We start from the raw sequence: 18,116 nt of genomic DNA, 5'->3' as shown, positions 1-18,116 counted from the left end.
CTTTCACCCAGATCAATAATTCTGTTACTCTCAAAATTATGCATGTTTGCACTTTCTTGGTCTCTCTAAACTAAATGCTGTCAATTTTATAGAGCAGTAAATGTCAATTAGCTTCAAAGACTGATATGCACTCTTAACACTTCATGAATGCTGGGATTCTTACATTTTAAGTTGTTTTTTTTTGCTGATTGCACACTCACTTTTTGACTCTTTGTCCTTGCTTAACCCTCTGTCATCTATTTGTCCCCACAGATGAACAGTGCCCATTCTTACAAGTGGATGAGTGGAAGTTTCCTCAGGCTGCCAGGCACAATATCACAGGTGAAAAGACAACCTCAGCAGACACACATCTTCTCGTGTTTTATTGATGTAGGTGCTGATATATGCCATTTGTCGCCAGGTTTTAATCTGGTGAGGCGGTTCTCCCTACTCAAGAGTACAGATGTCAAGAAGATCCGCAACCCTCGAGGACCCGTCATCCTCCGCCTGGGCAAAACTGCACTCCTACGCCCTACAGAGTAAGTTTACAGCAAATCTCTCACTGCTGCTTTCTCTTTTTCCAGCAACCCACAGACAAATACATCTCACACAAGCACACTTTGTATAGCTTTAGGTGTTAGAGAATGCACTACAGGAAGTGAAATAAAGTGCATTTTCTGGTACAGTTTCAGTTTTCTGTGGGTCTATGTCAACACTGGCTTTCTCTTTTCATGCCATGTCTGAACAAAGAGAAAGGCAAAAAGACTGAACACCCTACGGCTAAGCAGCCTCTGAACTCTCACTCAAATGTCAGAGCTGTCCAATGGCTGTTGTGTAAAATGCAGACACTTGGCAAACCATAAACCACGGGTCAATCCCTGATTGCATTTCCAGAAATACCACTTGATTTCCCTCACCACTGACACTTGCTTGTAAAACTGCACTCTTAACAACCTTTTGGTTTTCCAGTTGTGACCGCATTGTAACTAGTTTTCACATAAAATGTTTGGCTTATTTGCTTGAGCACATACTATAGGAGCGATGTCTTAATTAGTAGGCATGATGCAGTTGCCAGTAAAGAAATAAGAAATGTTATGGATATGACTTTAATAGCCACATTTTAGAGCCTGAGCTTGTACTGAACTTGTTTCTGGGCGAAGAGACTTTCAGCCATAAAATCCAACAGAGCACGGCTTCATGATTTTGTAGCTTGACATGTTGTAATTATGCTCTCCTGGGCTTTTTGATGTTGTTATTACATAGTGGAGTGTAGATTGTGTTTAGACAAGTGCTTATTAGGGTTATGTTCTAGCTGTTTGTCAGTCCTCTATTTTTTTTCTCCTGTTAGTGTGAATTATAGCCAGTTTTCAGACGACTGAGCTTCTTTCTACCCACCGATGAAGCAGTTTTTCAGAACTTGCCAATTGGGTCAGCCCAAAGTATTTTATCACTTTGTCCAGCACTGTGCGCCCCACTTGCTTGAGGGCCTGATGAATCTGTCTTAAACACTCTTTTTTTGGTAGAGACATTTTGTTCTAAGTGTCACATATATTGTTTGTCACAGGCTTAGAGAGTATTTGTCCTTTGGAAAACAGTGGGGAAACACTGACAAAAAACTGTCACTTCTCGGATCCAAGATGTTTTTGTTTTGCCTCTAACCATACAGAAAGAGGACTGGAACACCATTGTCTATCTCTTCTCTGCTGCTGGTTTGGGATTTGTTTTATAGTGCAGCATTTATTGAAATGTTGATGTCAGTTTTATCAGTAAAGAATGCAACCTGGGTGACGCCTTTTTAGCCCAAACAGAGAACAATCCACATTAGCCTTGCTTGTCTGCTGCCTTTTATTATGCTCTCTCCAACTCACTGTCTTCTGTACATGTTTTTAAAAACAACAACTAAACCGAATCAGAGGAGTTGCTTGCTTTTTTGCATTTGCCTTTTTTCCTTTGCCCTCTCTCCCCACAGATAAGTAGATACAAATCAGAAAGGACTGTCTATTTGCATCAAGTAGTCATAATTGTATCTTCTTTCTGTCTTTACTTTACTTTTTCTTCTACTTTTTCCTTAAATGGCGTCCTATGTAAGGGTTTTATGCATTTAGAAAAGAAGAGCGGAGGCGGAAAAACAGATTAGCGATTGAAAGACGTAGTGAGGGAACAAGAGGGTTAAAGGTTTGAATCCAGGCAATGAGTGGATGTAAAAAAAACAAAAAAACAACAAACCCCCAGGCTTGTTCCGTTAACTTTCCTCTCAGTAACAGTATGTGTGTTTGCTCAGCATCAGTGGTGGAAGAATTATTCAGATTGTTTACTTCAGTAATAGTAGTATTACCACCCTGTGAAAATATGCCAATACAAGTAAAAGTCCTTCATTCAAAACCTTATATAAAATATTATATAGTAGTAGTATAAAGAAGTATTAAATGGAAACACTCAAGTAAATTACAAGTACCTTGCATATGTATATTAAGTACAGTGCTTGAGTAGATATACTGACATTCCGCCACTGCTTAGCATGTATGCACTAATTCAGAAAAACCTTGACATATAGCATACCGTGACAGTGAAATAATTCTAGTGAACCAATCTCACATAAAGGCCTTTGTACTGAAATCATTGTGTGTGTGTGTGTGTGTGTGTATGTGTGTGTGTGTGTGTGTGTGTGTGTGTGTGTGTGTGTGTGTGTGTGTGTGTGTGTGTGTGTGTGTGTGTGTGTGTGTGTGTGTGTGTGTGTGTGTGTGTGTGTGTGTGTGTGTGTGTGTGTGTGTGTGTGTGTCTGTATGTGTGTGTGTGTGTGTGTGTGTGTGTGTGTGTGAGAGAGAGAGAGAGAGAGTGTGTGAGTGTCAGCTTAAATCTGTGTACATTATGTTTACAGTTGCAGCATTTTATACTAGATTTCCCCCTTTTTCCAGCCCAAGAATACTGTCTATCCTTCTGAAGCTGTAGAATACATGACCCCCATCCACCACAGATTCCCTGTCACTCAAGCAGCTTTTTAATTCATCACCAGTGAGGTTGACTTGAGTGTGAGACATACTGTATGTGTATAGTAATTGGAAAGCAGCGTTTTGCTTTGTATCTGAGGTTAATCCATTCGACTAATCCAAAGCTAACACTGATGAGTGAAGCTAGTTGTCTCTCGGCTCTCTCTCAGTTGTCCGCTGACAGTGAAATGGGCACCAGTCACAGCTGGTCCCATGCATTTTAATTAAAGAAAAATATGATTTATTTTGCTTTGGGTCAGTTTCTTTTATATTTATGATAGTATTAAAAAGCATTTGATGCATTTTAACACTTGTTAACACATGACATAAGTGGGACCTATTTGTTAACACAGTTAGCATTTTGCTGGTGTTGCTTATGCAGGGTGTGCTTAATAAGCACAACTGTAAAATTCATTTCTATTGAAAAACAGTACAGAAATTCTCATATCCAAAGTATATTTTATTCTTTGCTGTTCCCTGTGAAGTTTATTTTCTTCCTAAAGTTGTATACATATCATTAAAATACAGAGAAAATAGAAGACAGACATAGGGAAAAAATGAAAAGTGTAACAACATTTGGCAACTGTTCAAAATTAATTTCAGTGAGGTGTGGATAATACCTTCAGGTATGGAAATCCCCTCTACTGAAAGCAATTGATTCCTGCTCAGTTAGTAACCGGTACAAGGTTGCCTGTACATCTCTCCAGGTGATATCCTCATCTTAAACCAGAGATGTGCTTCTCAACAACCGATTTCCTCTCCCCCTCTTCCCCTGTGCCTCTCTTGCGCTGACTTTTCTTCCACCTCTCAAAAAAAACCCAAGGAAAGCAGAAGTAACTTTCTCTCAAAGTTGGGAGAGGCTGGATCTGAATCTGTCTGGCCCATACTGAGTGATTTATCTCCCCACTGCATATTTGTGTATATGTGTGTGTCTGTGGGGTTCCAGGACTGAATGTAATAGGCCAAGGCTAGGTACTTCCAACTTTAAAGTCAATAGTTTGTGAGTGGTTTTGTGCCCTGCAGCTCATGTCACTAATCGACAGCAAAACAATTCTCCAATTTTCCTCTTTTGTTCTCTATCCATCTGTCCGTCTTTCTCTCTTGCTATCCATATTGTCTACCTACATACTGCCTCGAAAGCTAATTAATATCTAATTCTCATGCAGTTTCATATTACACCCAGAATATATTTGTCCCTCGCCCTCTCTCTCTCTCTCTGTCTCTCTCTCTCTCTCTCTCTCTCTCTCTCTCTCTCTCTCTCTCTCTCTCTCTCTCTGTCTCTCTCTGTCTCTCTCTCCCTCTCCCTCTCTCTGGTTGAACATTTTCTCTTCCTCACCTTTTCTTTTACTCATCCTCTTTTTGTTTTGACGTCCTGCAGTTGGCTGTTTTCCCTTGGATCATCCCTTAGTCATAAATCACTGTCACCCCATTTCTAGGAACAGGAAACCAGCTGCCAGCATCAACAATTGTGTGTGTGTGTGTGTGTGTGTGTGTGTGTGTGTGTGTGTGTGTGTGTGTGTGTGTGTGTGTGTGCGCGCGTGCGCGTGCGTGTGCAAAGAGAGAGCGAGAAAGAGAGCGATATAGAGAGAGAGAGAATATTTCAAAGTGCTCACCATCTCAGTGAGCATGCATTTCACTGGGTTTGTTTGTGAACCCTTCATCTCGCAGTACATCTTCACACATCCATGCAGTGACTATTTTGGGTGTGTGTATACTTGTTTGCTTAGATGGCCTTCACCAAAATTGAGGGTTGAGGTTTGCTGGACTGTATCTGCTATGGGAACTAATGCTAGATGGATACACACAGCTTTGTGTTGTACTGCTGGCTACAGGCACAGTGTGGGGAGGAATGGAAACGAAAAGGAAAAAAATTGGGACAGAAAACAGTACGTAGAATATAAAGATGCTCACACAGGAAACATACAGGATTATTTTGTCATTTTGCTCGCAAGGACGTCAAAGAATAAATATATGAAGCCAAAAGTTGTCTTAATTTGTCAAAAGCCTAATTGCATGTGATGTTTCTTCCCTGGCTACCAACTGCATTTATGTCAAGTTAGATGGATAGTCTTTATTGTCCTGGAGTGAAATTAGTTTCCACAGCCTGTGCATGTCTCAAATGAAAAATGCACAAATACACACAATGTATACCTGTGTGCTGACACATATGCAAATATTTACATTTGTGCTCCTAAATGTATCTGTTCACCTGCACCTGCACACACACATACAGTACAGACACATTGATTTCGTTTTATCAATTCCCATATTTCCATGCCTTTTTTTTAATTTTTTATTATAAAGCAGATTGAGGGGCTGTCGAAATACTGCAAAAGTATCAACATGAGAAACTGTGTCTTGGGGGGGGGGGGGGGGGGGGGCATTTCAAACAGAGGGTGGTAAAAGCCCACTGTTTTTAAATGCTATGTTCCCACTTTGTATCACAGGCTTGGTGCAGAGTTTATTTTACACTTGCTGATTGTCCATCAACTCTGTCATGATCTACTATTACCTGTCATTTTAATGTGAATTGTTAATGTTTTAATACATAATTAAAAGCGTTTCATTTTACTTAGCTGCTGCTGGCTGATAAACATGACCAGTGTTACTTGCTTGTCCTTCATCCTCCACCGCATTAGTCATGTTCCCCCCTCGTTTATCAACACCATCACAACTACTGGACTTTTAAAAATAAAATTTTGAACACAAAGCTGTCTTGACATTTGACAATGGTATGTAGCGATATGGCCTACCAATGTGATGGTTAAAGCCAGATAGACAACGAGGTCATGCATGTGGGATGAAAGACAAGACTAGATAATAGCTTATTTATTTGCACACGCCGCCAACTGGACAGGGTTCTAATCCGTCAAAATGACGGGGACTTTCAAATATTCTGTCTCCAAGCCCAAGCCAAGATAACCCTGATGACATCATAAGGAGTTCCCCTGTAAAACCTCCCTGCATATAGTTTCCCCCCATGACTGACGTTTCCCTGATCTCCCTGAACTTCCGTGTTCCAGTCAGGTGTTTCCTTTTGGCCTTCCTGAGGAGTTCACCCTGATCTTCACCCTGGCGTTAAAGAAGGCAGCCCTGAGAGGCACCATCTACCTCTTCCAAATATCTGATCAACAGGGATACCCACAGGTGCAGCTCACTCTTGTTTCCTCATTGCAGGCTTCCCTCCGCACCTCTCTTTTTCCTCATCACTATTCCTTTCCCCTCTTCCTTGATCTCTTACCTTTTATTCGTCACACCTTTTGTCTACTCATTCTTCCAATCTCTCATCTCCCCTTTGCAAAACCATCCACTTTCCCCTTCAATTTCTTCTCTCTCATGACACCTTTTCAATTCTCTCCCCCTTTTCATTCCACACGTCTTTTGTCTTCTCTTCATTCTCCATCCGACCCCCCCCCCCCCTGTCATCTTCTGCTCACCTCTTTCATTCCCCTTCATTGTTATTCAAGAGTGTTCCATGATGAAGCACTGGAGTCCCTCAGAGTCCCCGTAATCACTGAGAGTCTGAGGCCAGATTTAAATACTCAATGTGTATGATGGATGAAGGCCAAGTCGCCTCATTAGGAGTGATTGATTGGCTGTACTGCATGTGTGTGTAATTAATGTCTTCCCCTTTACCTCATCTCTGCTCCTGTGTTCTACAGCTTTGTTTGGTGGTAGCAGCATGTTCATACCCCTTTTTGTAGATGCCAAAACCAGTCAGGCAACTTGAGAAACAGTTGATTTTTTTTCTCGTACCCAGCTCTCTGTAGACCTCAATGGCCCCGATGGCACCCTTTCCCTGCGCGCCAGGGGGCTGGAGCCCGCAGCTGACCTGGTGGGCTGTGTGTTCACCGGGGAGGGAGTTGAGACCCTGATGGACTTGAGCTGGCACAAGGTGGCCCTCAGTGTGCAACATGGAGCCGCCTCCCTTCACGTGGACTGCAGCACCATCGAGACCAAACTCCTGAAGCCACGTGGAGTTCTGCCTACTGAAGGACACACTCTGCTGGGCATTCGGGCGTCTGACGCTGGGCCTGTGCAGGTACGGATCTATAGGGAACTGGAAAGGAAAACACTGAGACGAGAGGATAATTTATGTGAGCGTTTGATGAAACATTCAGTGTGACTGCCCTATCTTGGCTATTGAAGAGCTTTTGATCAAGATTAAGCTCTGCAATGTAAATGTCATCTAAGCTTAAGCTTAATCTGAAAGTGTGGTGACCTTAAGTCCCTCTCTCCCTGTATGAAAAACAAACTGTTACTTGTGTGTTTCAGAAGATTTTTGAAAGAACCAGTTTCCATTACTGAGACCAGTACCATAGTGACTTATATGGAAGTGCTTTGCTGCATAAAGTAACCTTAGTACCTTGACATACAACGTACTGTGAAATAATTCTAGTGAACCAATCTCACATAAAGGCCTTTGTACTGAAATCATTGTGTGTGTGTGTGTGTGTGTGTGTGTGTGTGTGTGTGTGTGTGTGTGTGTGTGTGTGTGTGTGTGTGTGTGTGTGTGTGTGTGTGTGTGTGTGTGTGTGTGTGTGTGTGTGTGTGTGCGTGCGTGCGTGCGTGCGTGCGTGTGCGCGCGTGTGCGTGTGTGTGTGTGTGTGTGTGTGCGCGCACGCGTGTGCGTGGGTGTGCGTGTGCACGCGCAAAGAGAGAGCAAGTTATAGACCATTGGCTATCCATTGGCTATGCCGCTGAGGTGCTGTTTTGTATGAAGCAATCTCATTCAGTCCTGATTAAAAAAACGAGCCGACTACCTGGGAGAATGGATCTGTAGTGAGCCGGGACTAATAGGGGCTGAATAGATCCAATAATGCAGGCATTTAGTTTGACGATCAATTAAACGGCCTAGTTTTAAAGCAGGCGGGGTAATTTGTAAGTCCAGGGAGGAAGTGTTCATAAGTGTATGTGCACACACTCACACACATGTATACCTCCAGACAAAGTGCCCTCCTAATACTTTATATAAATGAGAATTTAATTGGCTCGCAGTCATGTTTACTACCTCATTTAAACTGTATTTACATTATTAAACAGAGGACTCATGGAGACCTGTGTGTTAAATAGATCTTTCTCTCCCTCTCTTTGTTTCTTAGATGGACATTCAGCAGGTGATGCTGTATTGTGACCCTTCCCTCGCCATTCTGGAGGCCTGCTGTGACATACCTGGAGCACGGGTGAGACCGGCAAATCTAGTTAACTGATGATTACTAACTATGGATTTGTGTGGAGAATATTCACAACTGCCCTGCACAGAATTCTCTCCTGCATTTTCCTTTTTATAACGCAAAAAAATGTAAACCTGAATTCTAAAGGAAAATTCACCTTTTTGGGGAAATACTCCTGTCGGCTTTCTGGCAGAGAGTTCGATAAGAAAATATTGACCACTCTTGTGTCTGAACAGTAAATATCAAAGTTGAATCAGCAGCTGGGTAGCCAGCTGAGAAATTTCTCCTTTCTTTTAAGTTTTTGTTCTAAGCTAAGAAATGTGGTTGCTGGCTGTAGCTTTGTATTTAATGTTTATGGGAAATGTTTTAATCCGATGTTTCTCAACAAGGGGCTTGAACCTCTTATGTCAGCTTGAAGGCAATCTACTCTAAAGCAACGTTACACTACAGGTGGGTAGGGTAAAAAATCAATTCTAATAGATATCACCATGAAACTTCCCCAGTTGAATACTTACACTGTGACAATTATTTTTGTATAACAAGTTTTCTAGAATTGTTTAAATATCCAAATCAGGCATTACCATATTAAATATGTGCAAATAGTTTACATTCCAGAACAGAAAAACAGCGATCAACAGCAAAATCAGTTTTGTTTTTTCTCATACTTAGCCATGAAAATATGAGAACAAAACTAATTGTGTTTATAGAAGCAAAACAGCCCAAAATCCCCAAACCAGTTCTGTGTCTGCAGTTTGTCTAACCCCAGTCTTCACATGGGGAAGTAGTGGGGTATGAATGTGGAGCAACATCATCAAGAGAAAAGCCTTTGGTTGGGCTTTAAAATTGTGCCTTTAGAGGCTTAAGGCTCACACAAACAGGTGCCTGCCACGCTGATTGAAGAAATTTAGAGGAACTTCATTTCTCAGCAGCAAAACCTAATCTGAACCCCAGAAACTATAACTCAACACTTGTTGCGGCTCCTTCGCAATAAAAGTGAAAGTTATTTGCTGAAAGGTTACTGTGCAACAGCTGCAAGAAAAGCTGGGTGTGCACAATTAACCATAAACAGTCTCTCTATTTGTTCTAGAGGCTTATTCCTGTTAATCAGCAGCACTTTGTCTTCATAATGTCGTATGCTCAATTATTTTTCTTCCAATTCATCTTGGGTGATCAAAAAAACAAAAAAAACCCAACTTTTGATATACAGGGAGAAACCATACTATACTGTAGCACTCCATCAGTTACTTGGCCTCAGCTTCCACAAATATGTACAAAGCCTTTCTTCTGTTAGTAACCACAATATCTTCAGAGGCTTTGTTTAGCATAGGGTATTATGTATACAGATTGACTGGGGCTTAGAGTAATTCCATTGTGTGCAATTATGTAACATCGACTGAGGTTTGTTTTTTTCTAAAGTGTGACTAAAAGCCTAATGAAAAGTATCACTTGTTCTCGCTTGCAGCTTCAGAAATACCATGTTCAACAGTATTTATTGCTTTTTATTTATCTCTCTCTTTCTCTTTTCTCTTGATGTGCAGTTATTGTTTGCAGGATTTAGAGAAATAGAAAATGGATCCATTTAACCTTAATACAACAAACAGCGTGTTTCATTTAGGCAGACAAAAATGTTTGTTTTTTTTAAACTGAAGGTATTTTTGTGCTCAGCTAACATTTTGTCAGAATTTTCCAGGGCGTCTGTGCTCACGTAGTTTGTGGGTGCATGCATACGTGTCTTTTTCATTACCAAATTCATTTTTGAGAGGGATTCAAATTTGGTGAGAAGTTCCCTTAGAAGTTTGAAACTGTAGAGGCCTCTGGAGGAGATAGTGAATGCTGTAGAATAGTCGATTGGAGGGTTTGAAGAAGGAAATCTTTTCTCATTTGCTCAAGGCATGTGAGCTGCAGGGCTCCCTACAAGCTACATTTGAGTTTGAAAATGAAAAAAGTGGAGGAGCATGTGTGCACATATCTAGACACTCATCTGCACGCTCACACACCCAGCCTCTTGTAACACAAAGGAAAGAGATAGTAGTGCTTGTTGTCAGTTGCTCTGACATCCTTGTCTGACTGCTACAGTGCTTGTAATGTATACAGGAACGTGACATTTTAGCTCAATTTCACTGTGTTACAGATAGATAGGTTTAACATACCATGAAAGTGTAACTCCGGCAAAAAACGAACCCACGGTCTTTTTCATCATGAATATACATCAAATAAGCCATTGAGACAAGTTTTTTGGGTGATCACCTATTAACAGAGAAATCCTGGAGAGTCACTAACAGCCAGACATGGCTAACACTGAGTAGCTCGGGGCGGAGCTCCGAACCATCAAAAACGATGCACCAACAACATAGTAGGCGAACCAGGAGTTTATTTAAAAAAAACACTGTTTTACAATGCTTCAAGCCATAGCAGCCGACTACCTCCATATTGAGACGTAGTCCATACAAGACAATTACCGAGTTCAGTTCTATTGAACTGCAATAGAACTGTGCTCCTGTGCATTCGGTAATTGGCTAGTTTGGGCTGTCTCTTAATGTGGATGTAGCCGGCGGCTAAGGCTTGAAGCATTGTGAAAGAGTCTTTTTTTTTAATAAACTCCTGGTTAGCGTACTATGTTGTTGGTGCTTAATTTTATGTGTAGGGACTCTTATCATGCTAGCGCAGAGGTTTGGTGCTATTTTCAGCGATATTAGTGGTTAAAAAAGGCTATTTTGGATGGTTCAGAGCTCTGCCCCGAGCTACTCAGTGTAAGCCATATCTTGCTATTAGCGAGTTTCCAGGATTTCTTTTTTTTGATAGGTGATCAAAAAAAACAAACTTGTGTTGATGGCTTATTTGATGTATATTCATATTATATTCATTATTTGAGCGAGCAAACCAATCACAAGGCTCCACTGATAATGTTTTTTAATTCAAGTAGAATGTTTTTGTAGTAGTACAAAAACATTAGGTCTTATTTGTGTCGCAAACTTGTTGAATATAATAATATACGTCTTCCGCCATGTACACCCCCCCCCCCCCCCCCCCCCCCCTTCCACCATCTTCTTCTTTTTCTATTGACTTTCATGAGGGCTCATGAGTGATACGTTGCTGCTGGGAACTATGATTTAAAGAGGCTTAAAATGGTGAACATTATAAACAGTTAACCGGCTAAACGTCTGCATGCCACCTGCCTAGCATTTTCATGGTGAGCATGTTGATGTTGGCTCAAAGAACTGTAGTGCTGAAGAGCAGCCCCACAGAGACGCTATTATGATTTGACCAGACTTATCCCAGAAAAAGATCATGCAGTATAACAAATATTGGATTATACAACAACTACGGTAAAACCTAAAGTAAATGGGAAAATATTTAATTTCTGTACTACGGGTCAGGTTTTACATTCCACCCGGACAAGAATTATTTGAAGTTTGGAATCACAGTGTTCTTTTACTCTGTCTTAAACAACATGTGTATTATATGTTTGCAGTGCCCACCAGATGCTCCCAAGAGCCGCCGTGCTGCTGAGAATGATCTGCTGGAAAACACTTTTAACCAGGTAAATCACAGAAGGAAAGACATTTTAACATTACAACACTTATGTGGTCACGCACAAACATAAACACACAGTTATAAATACAGGATGATATGCTTGTTATGCTTTAGTTATTGTAAAATCAATGACGGGCACTTTAATCCAGTAACATATAGAGGGTAGATGTTATTAAATAGTCCACAAACAATGTGACTTCCATCATGAATTATCACAACACATGGCTCCCATCAGGCACAGACATAACGCATTCAGACACAGACAAGGACTTGGCCTCAAACAGCTTTGTTCTTGAGACACTTTGAGTTGTCTTAGATGCTGGCAAGCAAACGCTGCCCTGAGGAGCTTTTACCAAATGACTTAGTTGTTCTTTCTTGAAACTATGCTGTGGAAAAAAAAATTTTTTTTCCTACTCTACTGCAGTCTTTAGCACTTCTGAGTCTGCTGGTAACAATCGTTCAAAGTGTCCACGGGCAGTGTCGAATTTGTGACAAATAGGCATCACATGGGAGCAGTTTTTTTCCACAAATCTCCATGGTGTTTTTTAATTTTTTTTATTGCAGCTCCAATGCTGCGTGATACATGCAGTTTGTCCTGTATAAAGGCAATTCATTTTTGTTTCACACAGCCGCTTCTATCATCACTCATATTAATGGGATCTATATCCAATTATCTATTCATTAGGCCTTGGTGTTTGTCTTGTGGAGAGCCTGTGTTAACTTAGAGCTCTGGCAGGCTTCAGGTCGCAGTAATCAATTCTGTAGATGTTTTAGCCATAGTTAGAATAACTCAGTCTCTCTCTTTGTTTCTTTTCACTCTCGCCTGCCATTCTTTCTCTCCTTCCCCTCTGTCATTTGAGCACAGACTGTTTTGAAATGTATTTTATGATATTTAGCCTTATAGTACAATATTCCACGACTAGGCTAGTAATGTTAGCACCATCTTCCTTGCAGATTCTTAACTGCCATGAATGCATCACAGTCACAACTCTGTCCTCATTTCACATTTTTACATTCATGCCGTCTCATTTCTCTTTTGCCCCTATTTCACAATGTGCTCATACATGCACAGACTAAGACTAAGATTTGAGTAGTTTCTATTTTTATCTGTATGCTAGCTCTGTACACCGTAAATGATCAATGTAACTCAAGATTCCAGTGTGCAGTCCATATGTTTCTGAGCCAAAGCACTGCTTCCATTAAACTAAGCCCCACTGAGAGTGTACTCAGCATATGTGGAATGTCATGTGTTCTGTATGTGGAAAGAGGACTGTACAGTATTGCTCTGGAGTGAGCACAGGCTAAACTGGGGTCATCTAATGTTTTCATTCTATGGATGAATTTTACTTTGCTAATCCGCTAACACAGCTTCCCCTTCAGTGGTCTTAAATATTTTGCAGTCTCGTCTTCGGGAATACTACTGGTGAAAAAGGTTGTATTAATCTTAAGAGCATAGACTGTTTAAGATATGGCTGTATTCTCCGTGACATCACCCATAGGTTTCTGAAGAGCCAAAGTAAAGCTCAAAGTAGGCAACTCCGACTGTCGCCATGTTGACAGTGCCTGACGCCACCTAACTCATGGGTATTCCATAAATGGGCAAGTAAGGGGGGCCTGGAAGGAGTTGAGGGAGGCCCAATGACGCCTACAGTCTATGCTAGCCACCTGTCCCAGCACCCGCATGTTGGTTTAAGCAGCCACGCCCTTAACTTTAAGCCTACTGGTTTTTATGCCAGGATGTTAACATGCTTATTTCTGCTTTAAAGTTGAACATTTTAACATGTGGGTTGACTGGAATCGAATTGCTTTTGGAGCCAGCCTCAAGTGGCCGTATGAGGAACTAAGGTTGTTGGCACTTCCATGTTGACTTCCCTTTGTCAGTCCAGTTTTTGATGAATAAACTAATGTTTCATATGTGCTTGTCAGCCTGGTAAAGTAACTAGTTACTGAAGTAATCAGATAAATGTAGTGGAGGAATATTTCCACTGATTTGTAGTGGAGTAGAAGAATTAAGTAGCATGTAAATAAAATACTCAAGTAAAGGAGAAGAGCCTCAAACTTTACTTTAATCCAATAATTGAGTGAAAACCTCTGGTTAACAGGTCTGTTCATTTAACAAGGATTGTTTTTTGACAAGCTTGTTGCACTTTGAGGCCTATGACTAATATTTACATTGATAAAATATAGACAATATACTGTATGCACTCCTATGTTACTGCATTGTTTTACAATATCCATTAATGTGATGCTCTTATTTTTCCGGCCCCTCATTTTGGATCATTTTCGTCAACCGGCCTCAATTCCAAATGAATTGAACAGCCCTGATGTAGCCTATTTCACTCAGTTCAGTGATGGCTGTTTGTGCGTATTTTAGTGAAAGAAAACCTATTTTCTTCATTTTTTCTAAGATTTGATAATGTTTATGTGATTATATTCTTACCTAGAAGGCAAACATTTCTTTACCTTTTTGCCAACTAAATATATAAACGCGTGTGTCTCCTACTGTTTCAAAATCTCACTTCACTTTGGTTTAAGATTGTTACAGTAATCCCTAAACAAGCTGCCTCATTATTTCAGTTTTTGCATGATTGCATGACATGTTCTTAAGAATATCTGATTAATTTTTTTTAATTATTAGGCTACGAATCTGATACATGTTTTTTTTAGAATCTGAAAGAAATAGAAAAAAACAACCGAACCGAACCGAAAAACCGTGACCCCAAAACCGTGATATGAACTGAACAGTGGATTTTGTGAACCGATCCACCCGTAATATATATATATTTATATATGTATATATATATATTTATATATCTATATATATTTATATATGTGGTTCTGTTGCTTTGATATTGACTTTTTTAAAGGGGTCATAGTGATTCCAACAATTGTGTCAAAAGCTATATTTAGATATTTTAGAAATACACTTATTTGCTTTCTTGCCAAGAGTTATATTGGAAGATCGATACCACTCTCTTGTCTAAAAGTATGAAGCTGCTGCCAGTTGTCAGTTAGCTTAACTTAGCACAGAGACTGGAACAGGGGGAAACAACTAGTCTGGGGGCTAGTTAGCTCAACGTATAAAGGTTTTTCCCAAAATGTCTATTGCTTTAAGGAGCTAAGTAATGTTTACACTTGGTGATATATTCAACCCAAGACTCAGCTAAGATATTTTTGTTTGCTACATCCCATCAAACAGAATTATTTCAGATGCCCTGTTCATTATTTGATAAACATTTCCCTCAAATTCAGCCTTACGCATCCTTCGGACTTTAACTAGAATTGAAGTCCTCTTTATTCAAACAGGGTTTGGTGCAGAGGTGTGTCTGTTGCTTGTGTCTGTGTGGGTCCCAGCTGCCTTCCTGAGCGATGACCAATCTCACCCACACTGTTTCTCATCTTCCAGTACTGTAAACCTCTTTTCTTTTCTTGCTCCCATCTGAAATGTCATCTTATCTTCAAAGGACCCAAAGGTTTTTTGTGTCTTGCTACTCTGGTCTCAGTGTGTTTCTACTCCACTGATTAACATGTATTCTCCCTTCTTCCCTTAGCTGAAACCCTTTCTTATTTCTCCCATTCTAGCTTGCCACCTTAAACGAAACAGTTCCAGCTTTCCAGTCCTTCCTCAATGTTTATTGTCTTTTTTTGTGCTTGATTTGTTACTCATTGCACAGCAGGGTCCATCTCATCATTTGCCTCTAGGCTCACGGTGGTACAGTACTTATCTTTCTCCCTCAGCTAAACCGCTTTCATCTTCTATTTTTTTAACTCAGACTAAAGAATAACTGTTAATGACCCGTGTGTGAAACCAAAATGGCCCTTATTCCTCCTTGCTTTGTTGTGTATCTGATGCAATGAATGGAAATGGCAAGGTTTAAAGGGATGAACATCCAAGAGGAAAACAACAGCTTTCCAATGCCACAGATGTCATGTGATGTTGATATTACGGAGACTTTCAAATGCAAATGCTGCCATTCCTGGAAAATCAGTTTTAGTTACAGTACTACCAGAACTGCAAGTGACTGGGAATATAAATTATATACAGTACAAAGCAAAGGTTTTAGAATAATTTTGAAAATAGATTAAATTCTTGATAACATTGAAGGATGAATTAGGGCTGAAAAAAGAAGTAGGTTACAGTCCTGCCAAAATGGAGAAAACTAGACCAAATAATATTTCTGATAGCTCTTTGAATTCAGCTCTTCTGGATATGATTTGAGCCATTTTTGGACATGAAACTGCCATGATTAGTGTCTTAACATAGACATAAACCATTTTTGGACTAATTTGAAGCCAAAAATGAAAGTAATATTGAGGTCATGTTCATATGTGATGTGAAAGGAAAAAGGCCTGATGTTTTGTTTTTTTCCTTTTTTCTTTTCTTTTCTTTTCTATTTCCCCCTTTTCCTTCTATTTACCAACAGGAGATTTTTGCATCAAAGGATCTGGCAGAGAAAGTAAGCCTTACAATTCACACATGCATGCACACACACGCGCGCACGCTCACACACACGCACACACACACACACACACTTGATTTGACAGGATTGAATTTCTAACGAGACTTGTGAGACGGTACATTGGCTGAGACCAAGACAGGTGTGTCAAAGCAAGCCTCAAGCACTCACAGCCAAACACGTACAGGTGCAGTTACATTGGAGACACTTAAAGTCCAGAAAGCAAATGGGTGGATAAACATGCATGTACTGCTAAAATGAAATAGGAAGATGTGTACAGCATGTGTGTTGTGCATGGAGTTAGAAAAAGAAAGAGTCTATCTCGATTTCCTCCTCCCCTCTCCCTCACACGTACCCAGCTTGCTGACTGACTGAGGACTGATTTATACCTCATTATGCACCGAGTCTCAGTCGGGAGTTGCTGCTGCCTATTAATTTTGTCATTCACCTACAATAGGCATGTTCTGTTCACAAATAGAATACAAAACTCCAGACGCTTCATTATGTTGCTCCTGTGTGTGCTTACTGATGCAGCTGCCCACCTCCCCTGACTTCCTCAATGTAGGTTATTACCTGGGTTGGAGCACGCAGCTTGCCCTGCCACTGGGGGGGCAAACACTCGCAAAGAAACAAAAGTGACTTTTCTTCTCTTCTGTGAATTTCATTTGGCCAAATTACACAGGCGTCAGTTTTTCTAGGGTAAAAATAAGCATAGCGCCCATAGGAATCCATTGATAATACAACCCACAAATGCCAACAAATATGCCAAGCAGGCATATGTATTAATGTGATTATGGTATTAAATGGTCTGAATAAGGGGTAGATTTGGCTTCTGCTGCACAGTCCTAAAGCTTAGTCAGAAACCAATTTTCATCACATTGTTCATGTTTTGCTTGTTCCTGCTACATCAGTGGCTTCTTGGTTATGTGAGTCAAAAGGCTCAGCAGGAATCTATTCACACAAAAGGCTATTTCAGAAATAAAAATCCCAGCATCTCCTTCCTGCCTTTGCCATTAGATCGTGCATCTGAGTAAGTCTTTATGCATATGAGAAAGTGGCACTCACACATGAACCCCATATATTATCAATTCACATATTCAATGTACAACCGAGGGAATTGCTCATTTGTGTGTTTTTTCTGATTTTCACTAGTGTGTGCTGAGTGTTGCCCTTCTGTCAAGTCCTGACAGCTAGAGAGACAATGCCAAAAAGAATGGACCTGTGTTTAATACAAAAAAAACAAGGCCCACTAACAGGATATTGGTGCCCAAAATCCAGACTTTTGAGATGTTTAAGCTAATAAAATGGCATAGATGTTGTCATGCATAATGAAGAATGAGAGTCTGTGTATTGGGATGTTGGATGTCAAAAAGTGAGCTTATGTATGTGGATGTTAAATATCTTAATATGACAAATATGCCAAAACACAACTTTGTAACAAGATGCCAATTATAAAAAACAATACATTTATGTGAAGCTGCACTAATCAAAATATATTTATTACCAAAGGATAAAATAGGCATGTGCAATATTAAAAAGGGTTTGCAGAGCACCTTAGCCACTAGAGCATACATAATGGAGCATTTAGCAGCAAAACTGGGATTGTTATTGAGATGTTTAATTCTCTAGAGCACTGGTACTCATACTGTGGTCGTGGTACCACTGATGTTACTCAAGCTCTCTCTGGTGGTACGCAAAGGTATCTCCAAAATAAAGAAAAGGAAGCATTAATTACTCAATTTATATAATACTAAGAAAATACTACTACTATATCTTTTAAGATGGCAAGAGGTAAGCAGAGGTTAAATGATTGGTTTGAAAACACTGACATTTCAGTTCTGATGCTACCCATTACTACAGTGTGTCTGAAGACAGTCAATAATAATCTTCTGATTAGGAATAAACCTTCCTGTCTGTAGCTGAATAGTGTCAGCCAACGCTACTGTATTTTACCATTGGTCTTAGTGGTGGTACTTGAGAGAGCC

General features: G+C 40.2%; 1 protein-coding gene across 3 annotated transcripts in view; it reads left to right on the top strand.

Annotated features, from left to right (window-relative positions):
• Positions 1-18,116, top strand: part of col16a1 (collagen, type XVI, alpha 1) — a 73,788-nt gene that overhangs the window by 17,582 nt on the left and 38,090 nt on the right. For all 3 annotated transcript variants that reach the window (XM_083925631.1, XM_083925632.1, XM_083925630.1), the window contains exons 3-9: positions 253-321; positions 401-518; positions 5,990-6,113; positions 6,727-7,008; positions 8,069-8,149; positions 11,613-11,681; positions 16,099-16,131. In XM_083925631.1, coding sequence (XP_083781757.1) covers positions 253-321; positions 401-518; positions 5,990-6,113; positions 6,727-7,008; positions 8,069-8,149; positions 11,613-11,681; positions 16,099-16,131 — 776 coding nt within the window. The remainder of the gene's footprint in view (positions 1-252; positions 322-400; positions 519-5,989; positions 6,114-6,726; positions 7,009-8,068; positions 8,150-11,612; positions 11,682-16,098; positions 16,132-18,116) is intronic.

This window comes from Echiichthys vipera (genome assembly GCF_963691815.1).
Source record: "Echiichthys vipera genome assembly, chromosome: 13".
NCBI classification, from domain to species: domain Eukaryota; kingdom Metazoa; phylum Chordata; class Actinopteri; order Perciformes; family Trachinidae; genus Echiichthys; species Echiichthys vipera.
This window is presented reverse-complemented; position numbering and strand designations above follow the sequence as displayed.